Here is a 9,816-nt window from a genome sequence, read left to right on the forward strand (position 1 = left end):
CCTGGGAATGTCAGACAACAAACACAAACAAGACTGACCTAGTTTCTCTCAGTTTGTCTCACCTCCTTTATCACATAGTGTACTTGTTATGAAGGGATTTACAGTAAGGCTTATTATTTCTAGTATGCAGTTTGTATACAGAGTGTGCAAAAAAAAAAGAAAAACCAGACCTGTTTTGTCATTGTATACGTCTATTCATAAATGCATAAGTGAAAGGGCTAAAATGAACATTATATGGAAGTGGCAAGCAACAAAACATTGCATTATTGAAATAAAACTAGACTATGTGCACTGTACTTGAGTATTTAATAAACCTAAATCTTTATTTTTACTGACTACATTTTGACCCCACCAATTCTTTCAACCCCTCTGAATGACTCGCGTTACAGTGAAAGAATCAAAGCAGCTAATATAAACATCATTCACACAGAAGTTGATGAATTTAAAAAAGAGTGATCAAGTTACATCGAGAATAGTAACCCAGCCAGGTTGCTATGACCTGATCTGTGACATTGCTAAGGATTTTGAATGTGCATGTGTGTGTGTAGATGCATACATGTGTATTAATGTTAAACAAAAAAAGAAACACTTTTAGTTTTCTTAGACCAGAGTACATAACAGAGCTTGTACCAAATGGTTTATATTTTCTTACACAAGTATCTGTACTTGTAAATAAAGGTAACTTTTTTTTGACAACACTGATAATATATACTGTGTTTTATGAGTGAGCTCCCCCCCTCTCAAAAAAAAAAATAAAATCACCTGTGAATGATAACCTAATTTAGCATTTATGAGTACCTAACCTCATCGTGTTTTTCATTGAATCTGGGCTCGCAACAACAAAACAAATCCCTACAACAGTCAAAAGTCAGGAAAACAAAGATGACTCACTCACCGTTACATACACTTTCCACAAGTAAATGGTAAAAAAAAAAATTAAAATGCAGTTTTAATTGTTGGAGGTCAGTCTGGATTGATGCATTAAATCACTGCACAGACCAAGATTTGAGAACACATAATAATAATAATCATCATCATCATCATCATCTGATATGCTTTGAAAAGATCATTAAGTCAGTAATTGTGAAACACACCTAGAAGTGGCCAATCCCCTTCAATTGCCCTTCTGGATCAGGCTCCTAAACTTTTATTTGGCAGCTTTTTTTGTCATTAACAGGAGGGATTGACTTGTGCACAACCTGCTCAATCAATACTGGAAGAAACAGAACATAAGTCCCAAACTGCATTATTTCAATCGAACACAGACTGCAGCCGAAAGGAAGAAATCAAACACTAAAGACTTGAGGCAAAACAAATGAATAGCATGTCGATATTGGTATTTTTTTTTAGAAGGGGCATCAAGTCCACTGAACCAACACACTGTAGTCAACACTAATTTTAACACAACCATTAATCAAACAAACTAATAATTTCAAGCAGTAAAGATGCGTCGACTTGCAGAGTTTTGCCACACACCCCTAGAATAAATGCACGTGCGTGTGTGTTCATATGGCATCTTTGTGTGCCTTTGCATGCCTGTGTGAAATATGGAGCGGTCTGAGGGGCCCGTCAGGGGTGAGAAGGTGAGGAGGGAAAGAGCCCAGTGAGTGACAGTCTTAGGAAAAAAGGCAATAGCACACCACAGCGGATTTGTACACGTGGCCTCAGAGCCTCCCTGTGTGTGTACGTACACACACACACACACACACACACACACACACACACACACACACACACACACACACACACACACACACACACACACACACACACACACACACACACACACACACACACACACACACACACACACACACACACACACAAAATATAGTGAGGATAAATGTGCTATGTGCTGCCTGTGATGCAGTTCCCCCCACCCCACCCCCAAGAAAAGAAATAATTGTGTGCATAAAAAGAGTGTTTAATGGAAGGAGTGCCGTGCTGCTTTGAGACTTTTGAAGACCAGGTTCCTCTTTTTCACCCCGGGCATAAACCAACTAACATTTGTCTATTTGATTATCAGTTATGTGACAGGACATTTGAGCCAAGCAACGTGATGGAGCTAAATTGTGTTCAAAATTCCCACAAAAGAGCTAAGTGGGCTCGATGATACGCAGACAGCACACGCAGTCTGTTGCTATGCTACATATAGTAACCAGGGAGAGAAAGTCCCTTTCATGTCTTTATTCTTACTTTGAGATACCGTCCAGTCAGCAACACTCATGTTTTTACATAATCGAACGTGAATAATGTGCTGGGAGCTGTTGTGCTTTTTAAACACTGTCTTTTGTAACCAAAGTCAGCTTTAAGGCTCCGTGGTATATAATAAAGTCGTTCTACTTCAATAAAAGAAAAAATCGGACTACTGCATCAAAGACATTTAGTCTGTTAACAGGAGGAATTAGAGCATATTTGGCAACTCCCACATTTTATTTTTTGTTTCCTTTAAACTCACATTGGTGAGTTAGGAACAGACTACAGGAGGAGATAGTTGTGAGATTGCTACAATGTCTTGAAATATCAATTTTTATTACACACCTGAGTTTAAAAAAATTGTTAATATTCCCGTATAACTTTGATTTTATTTTATGCAAATGAACAAAAAAAGATGTCATGAATATGTAATGATATATAACTGTACTGCTCTCCTGGTTAACATCTTAACACTGAATCATGAACTATTGTGACAGAGGAGCTCTCTCTTAAGCAGAACTGTAGGTTTTATGTCTCTTTGTGGAATATCTTGGTTTTTTTTTTAATAGAACTTGTGTTTAATGAATAAAACCAGGCTAAAGCAGGCAAAAGAAAAAATCGACCAGCATAACTCACTCAGTCCAGCATGCAGGGTAGTTGTGGAAAGTTAAACAGTTCTGTTGGATAAACGTGGAAGCATCATAACAGCTGTTCTGCATGATTTTGCTAACATATTTGTGTCAGATGTTTATAAAGCCAACATGAGATGAAAGTAAACTAGATTATAATTTAACACTTTTGTTGCCTCTACTTCCATCAGAGGAGAAAACTACACCACAAGTGTGAATAGAGACTTTATTACACTTACTTCATGGTGCGATGCTTCGTCAGTTTGTTTCTGTCTTCCTTCACATGCTCAACAGTTTCTATTGCATTGTTGGAGCATCAGCAATGTGCATCACAGAGTATATTATGAATGCGTAAATAATAATGCGCACAAGTTCACTTCCACATGATTGTGGATGATCTGCGCTTGTAAGAAGTGTGAATTTCCTTTCAGTGATTGCAACAATGTTGACTCCAGCTCCCATGAAACCCCGAGTTCCACAAAGTATCAAAAAGTATCGCATTGTGTTGCAATGAGGATGAAGATCAATGAGGAAATAGAGAAGTGAGGCGCAACGTGTTTACTAATGTTTTTACAGGACAAGGCTCATGGTCTGCAAAACAAGATGTGGCTGACAGTGAAACCCTTGGATCATGTCACCCTGGCAGCAGACAGCAGGCTGTATCTTAAAGCCTACGTTCATCTATCAATTGTTTACAAATCAGCATGAGCCAAATACCTCGCCGATTCTTTCAGGTGGCCAGCACTGACTCTCGCCCAACATTAATAAATCGCCATCTTGTGATCTGCCCTTTCAACATGTGTTCGCACAGAAGCTCATAAAACTAATAAATAAATCTCTCCCTCTCGACATTCAGCCCACAGCTGGACCAGTAATCAGATAGTACTCCCGAGCAGGAGAGAGGTGTGTCCACGACACACTCCTTCCTCTTCAACCCGCTGCACATATAACAACTTTCTCACAGGATTCACTTTCCTCACAGAAAACATGAAAATTCCACATATATAGATGCATTGTTAATCTTTTTCTTTTTTTATTAGTGAATTATTTCCTAATGAATGACACGCTTGTACCCTGACGGTGAGCAACACTTCCAGTGCAATTGTGGAGAAATGCTTCCTCGATGGAGCTTTCACTATTTCACAATGTTCCTCCCTCCAAAAATACAAATTTTCAGAATAGACATCCTGTGGCTTTGAGCAACTTTATTGAGGATATATATATATATATATATATATATATATGTATATGTATACCCTCTCTCTCTCTCACACACACACACACACACACACAGTGAAGAAAGCGGTACAGAGAGACAAAGCATGAAAACAACCATTTATTCTACAGTCTTTTTCTTTAACCATAGCATCATTTGTGAAATGTGCTAAAATGTGAATAAATAGTAGGATTGTGTGTCCTGCTGCGTCTGCCCATTGAAGGTGATACGCAACAGATGCCCCACTCCACAGGAGTGTTAATATTTTCTTTAAAACAATCTCATAGGCAAACATACAACACCTGAGGGCCTGTTTTTTCACTTCCTAATGTGATACATCTGCTGGTCAGAAATCATGCGGTAAAACCTGGTTTAAATGCTCGGGAACACACAGGTTGTAACGTCCTGCGTAAAGGAGAACTTCCCTCGTCCACGACTGTGAACGTCATCTAATTCATAAACAACAGCACAGACATTTTTGTGGTTTCCGGAGCAACCAAAAATTAAAAAAATTTAAAATTCAGCATCTGTTTAAAGAATGTGTTTCTGGATGTAATGCACCACACAAACGTACTAGCACGTAGCATAAAAAGCAGCAGGGAGTCGAGATCAAAGTGTACTTTGAGAGCTAAGGCTATAGTACAATATGAATCCTTACAAACTTCATTGTTTCAAAATGTTTGCATACTTAAGCATTTTAACAACACCCTCTAAATACATAAGCTTAAAGTCAATTTCAACTGTGAAGGGGAGCAAATAGTAAGTCTACCACAAAGACATACGCAAATACGATAGGATCAAGTGAATCCATGAAGCTTACCTGGTGAAGTTGACAGAAAAAGCTGACAAGGCCGAAGCAGAGGGGAGCCCATCATCGCTGCTCTGCATTCCAGAGGACTCTCCGAACCGTTTGCCCCTGAGCCAGCTCTCCCCCACCAGCGGCAGGTTTGAGAACATGCCAAAAGGCTTCTGGTCTTGAAGGCCTACAGTGGAGGTGGGATTGGTTCTGTAGTGGTAGCCAGGTCCCGCACCAATCCCCATAGGAGAAGACATTGGGGCTCCTCCGTGGAGAGAGCTCATGCTGCTCTGGAGACACTGCAACTGGCATAAATCATCACCGTCCTGCTTCTCCTGTTTGACCACACCAGGAGTGCGGATGTGGATGAAAGGCTCATCAGGATTCTTCTCTTCCTTAATAACGACACTGGAAAGAAGTGTTGGAGGCTGCTGATGTGGATGGTGATGCTGTTGTTGCTGGTGCTGTAGTAAGTGGTGATGGTGCTGCTGCTGGTGATGGTGAATGGGATGGTGCTGCTGCTCTGTTCCATTAACACTGGGACAGTTTTCTCCGTTACCCATGAAAGACTTTGTTTCCTTTAACAGGCCACTGACAGTACCACCACCACCACCTGTCCCATGGAGGATGTCATCCAAGTGTGCAACCTCTGAATCCAATTCAGAAGCACTGATTTCTGGTAGAGAGCCAGGAAGGTCGAGGTCTCGCCAAATCTCGGTATCCTCAATTAGGCGAATGCTGTTGCCATCCAAGTCAGATGGACCAGTGCCCGTGTGCCCACTGTAAGTTCCCAAGTCCTTGTCAAGAGAAAAAATTCCCTCCTGCTTAATTTGCTGGGAAAAAAGGTCAGGCAGAGGGCGGTTGCCCAGGACGGAGGTGTCCGAGGTACTGATGACAGAGGTGGATGTCCGGTCCAGGTCCGAAATACTCTGGTTCAACAACGGTAAGCTGTCCCCCATGTCGAAAATACCAATATCCTGTGGTTGTTGTCGTTTCTGCATTCTGATCATTTTGCCCTCTTTCATGTCTGCCTCCTCACACAGCACATGATGCTGCGGGGATTCAAAGAGGCCTACAAGGTCCTCCTGATCTTTGGTTCCACCCTGTCCATTCGGGGCCACTGTGGGCTGTGGCAGAGACCCAGAGCCAGGCAGATGCATTGCAGGTTGGAGCAGTGAACCAGGTGTGTCACCTGTATCTCTGCTTACTTCAGCTCCTATCTCCCCAAATGTCAGGCTGTCATCTCGATTACCATTTCGCTTCAGTCCACCCTGATCCATTTCTTTGTCCTGAGGGTGACAGTGAGGACAGTGGCAGTGAATCAAAAAGGACACAACACACATGCAAGGAAGGCACAAGGCTGTATAAGTAAATGAAGAAAACATCATAAATAGTCAGGAGTGGACTACAGATTTATTAACAGCCTATATGTATCTGTTAACTTGTTTTTATTTTCCAATGTGTGTCCTCTCCTAACACTGGAAAAGCACGAAAGAGCAGAAATGGCACAATCAAGGCAAAAGGTCAAACAGTATTACAAAATGCAACTGAATTAACTACATAGCATTAGAGCTAAAAATGCTCAAGTAATTTTGTTCAAGACCCATGAAGTTCAGGACATGCCCAGACATAACTTGCATTACAGGTAAGGCCACAGACTGCCCCACATACAGTAAGCATGTGTGCAACAACATACATCTGTCAAATGAGATTAAGTCATGATGGGCCTCTGGGCCTTTGTTGCAGCACAGGCCACCGTCTACATCCATTTACAATTTGTAACCAATTAAAACGCAGGTCAAATCAGTACTTTAACATAAAAAAAAAAATAATTGCATAAATCGAGTTAAATATGTGAAAATAATCCACCAAGCAAGATGTCACGTGCGCAATTCTGTTTTCAAGTCAGTGTCAAATAATAAATAAGGCAAACGCACGTGCATAAACAGGCCCCTTTTCGCGAGGTGCCATTTGATATATGCTGTAAATATCAAATGGACAGTAAAACTTAAAATAACACTGGGCACTCCAATGTTTTGGGATCCGCTGGGTTTTTCTTTCTGTTAACTTTCTTAGAGGCTCCTACCTCTGGCTGAACTGCACACAGCGCGCACACTGCACTGCTCTATAGGCAGCAGGTTACAGTTTGACTTAATATCTAGTACTGCTGTGGCCTGATGGGACTCTTCCACTGGTCTCTACTAGTAATAAATCACCGTTTTTTTTTTTGTTTTTATAATGGCACCACGAAAGTGAAAATACCAAGGACATCTAATTTAGGTCATATGCTCCCCCCCCCCCCCCCCCTCCCCTCTTCCTTCGTTCACATATAGTGTTGCTGAGGAGGAATAGGTTTCTTTAAAAGAAAAGAAGACGAAGACATTTTAGTATGGATATCAAAGGAGGAATGAAACTCAGCCAAAACAAACAAACAAAAAAGTTTGTTTTTCTGGCTTGCTTTGCTGCACCAACAAACAAGACAACAGGATTAGTGCAACCTGTTGGCTGCCATGGGAAATTGCACTGATCACACGCTTTCCAGCTGGGGAGCCTGATAACGAACCGGTCCGGTGAAGTTTGTGCGGCATACTGTTCCTTGCATAAACCCAGATAATCGGACAGTCCCTCCAATCGCATGTTCAGATATTGTCAAATGAGGCACACGGTGCGCGGCTGTCAGCGCGCTTATATCACGCAGCGCCGGGGACGCTCACGGTCGGCCTACACGGCGGAACAACCAGTTTCCACCTCGTCATATATTTTCTGCAACGATTAAATATGATGGCACGGGGCTGCACGTGAAGGTAAAAACGTACCTGTAGTGAAAAGAGATGCAGTCCACCGGTTAGGTCATCTCCTGTCAATCCAAGTTGGGGGGGAAATTGTGAGAAGTAACACAGTGTCCACGCCGATCAAGCGCTCAGATAAGCCCCCCTCCGCGCATTCATGTTGTGAGGTGAAAATCAGCTGGATGTGGTTGCCGCTCCTCTCTCCGTGCGACAGGAAAACATTTTCAGATTAAAAAAGATATCTCTTAACTAAAAATCAACAACGCCGCTGACGTACCCGGCGGAGCTGGAGAGATTCGCCGTGTGCGCCGTTTCGTGGATCTGTCGATAACTTTTAACGCACGTCGCCAGCAGAGGGGGAAAAGTGATCGATCGGTCACCTGCTGACAGTCTCGGGATAAATCCGCAGCGGGTCGACAGATCGGCGACGCAATGTTCTGCTTTTGCGCCGTTAAACGCGAGAGTACATTAAAGTTATATAATACAGCCGCGCTGCCCTGGCGCACTCGACTGCAAACTCAAGCAGGGCAGGGCGATCAGTTTGTGAGGCGCAGTCAAGTTGAAATGACAAAGCACTTCACTTCGCGGTTTGCCTTTCAAAATGAAAGCCTCTGAACTGGCGTCTTTGTGGATTTTTCTGACGCACATGCGTAAAAATGAAGATTGACGCGAAAGTATTGCGCAGTCTTCATCACCGTTGCGCACTTTGTCTATATAATTCACCCCAAAATATTTTGAGCGGGATATTTTAATTTTATTATGAATCAATAAATCCCGTATTCCTGTGTCCTTCTGTTAATCGGTGATAACTTGATGCTGCTGTTAGTTTGACACTTGGCGGTGAACGCCCCTTTACCCACAGAAACGGTCTGTGCTGGGGAATCTGTCAAAAAAAACCTTTCCTCTATCGGCCACTTTAAATCTCTGAGCTCAGGGTTGAGTGAACACTTGTGGGTCGTGACCGGTTGAGCTGCAACTTTTCAGCCGTCAAACTAAGCGTGTTCAATGCAAACTCCTTTATAGCTTTGCGCTCCAAAAGTCGCATCCGGGGGACCTTTTTTTGAGGGGGTCAGATGAGGTTCTTAGAGGAGGGACTCTTTTTTTTTTTTTTTCCATCACATGCAAGCGTGGAGTGTGATTATCTAAGAACTTATGTTTTACAACTTTGTGTATCTCCTCAACGAAACTTTCCCAGCCAGCAGTGGATTCCTGAAAAATTACTGTAGTTAATTACTTGTAGTCATGCTGGGTCTTTATCCGCAAACTGCAGCAAGCAGACTGGTGACAATAGATCAACACAATATACATTACACCTGAGACACACGAAACCTGTTTTGTTATGACATGTCTTTTGATTTGAGAGCTCAACCCAAGTTCTTGCTAGACAAGAAGACATGCCTGCAGCGATTGAGAAGCACTCCAAAACTAAGCCAAACAACATATGGAGAGTAGTTACAGAAATGGGGGAGCCAGACTTGAAAGAAAGCCAATACAAAGCTTAACCGCAGACCTAATTCAGACTTTACAGAGAGAAAAAAAGAATCTCTGAACAGAAATGACTGCAGAGCTTTCAGATCACAGTTACATTTTATTTCTCTGTATTTTCTCTACTTTCAAGCTTAATCTGAAATTGGCACTTTTCATATCAGCAGGGCGGGTTGGCAACTGGAACCCTGAAGCCCAAATCTTTTTCTGTTGCAGCTATCTACAGTACATATTCACATATGTACATTCTGGGGAATTATAACATATTTTAAGAGATGATTTATGCTCAGGTATATCAAAATATTTGAATCTCTTAAAACACTAAGACAGATTAGTCATTTGAGCACAGTTCAATGAGACTCAATCTTTCGAACACATTTAAAGAGGCTGCTGGAACACTACAAAGACTGAGTGGCCCTTCAATAACTGTAACACAATTACATTATTCTGTGGGTCCCTTTCACCAAACAGGCGCCTTTGGTTAGATATTCATTATCTTGAAGTCCCTTCAGTGGATGAGAACAATGACTAATTTAGGTTATGTGACCAGTGGAGTCATTTCAATGTTAAGAGGAAGAGGAGAGAGTGATTGAACTGGACAGCCCAGTCTGTGCAGACTCCCAAAAGAATTTAGTATGGGCTGACCCAAACCAACAGCCAAAAGAAGAAAGATGGAAAAGGTAAAGAGGTGGGTGGAAGACAGGA

General features: G+C 42.0%; 1 protein-coding gene across 1 annotated transcript in view; it reads right to left on the minus strand.

Annotated features, from left to right (window-relative positions):
• Positions 1-8,157, minus strand: part of LOC308121373 (glucocorticoid receptor-like) — a 60,254-nt gene extending 52,097 nt beyond the window's left edge. The window contains exons 1-2 of the mRNA XM_080482571.1: positions 7,654-8,157; positions 4,862-6,126 (exon numbers count right to left, since the gene is read on the minus strand). Of these exons, the coding sequence (XP_080338697.1) occupies positions 4,862-6,117 (1,256 nt within the window). The 5' untranslated portion in view covers positions 6,118-6,126; positions 7,654-8,157. The remainder of the gene's footprint in view (positions 1-4,861; positions 6,127-7,653) is intronic.
• Positions 8,158-9,816: the final 1,659 nt, after the last annotated feature.

The sequence above is a fragment of the Lipophrys pholis genome, assembly GCF_963383615.2.
Source record: "Lipophrys pholis genome assembly, chromosome: 16".
In the NCBI taxonomy this organism is placed as follows: Eukaryota; Metazoa; Chordata; class Actinopteri; order Blenniiformes; family Blenniidae; genus Lipophrys; species Lipophrys pholis.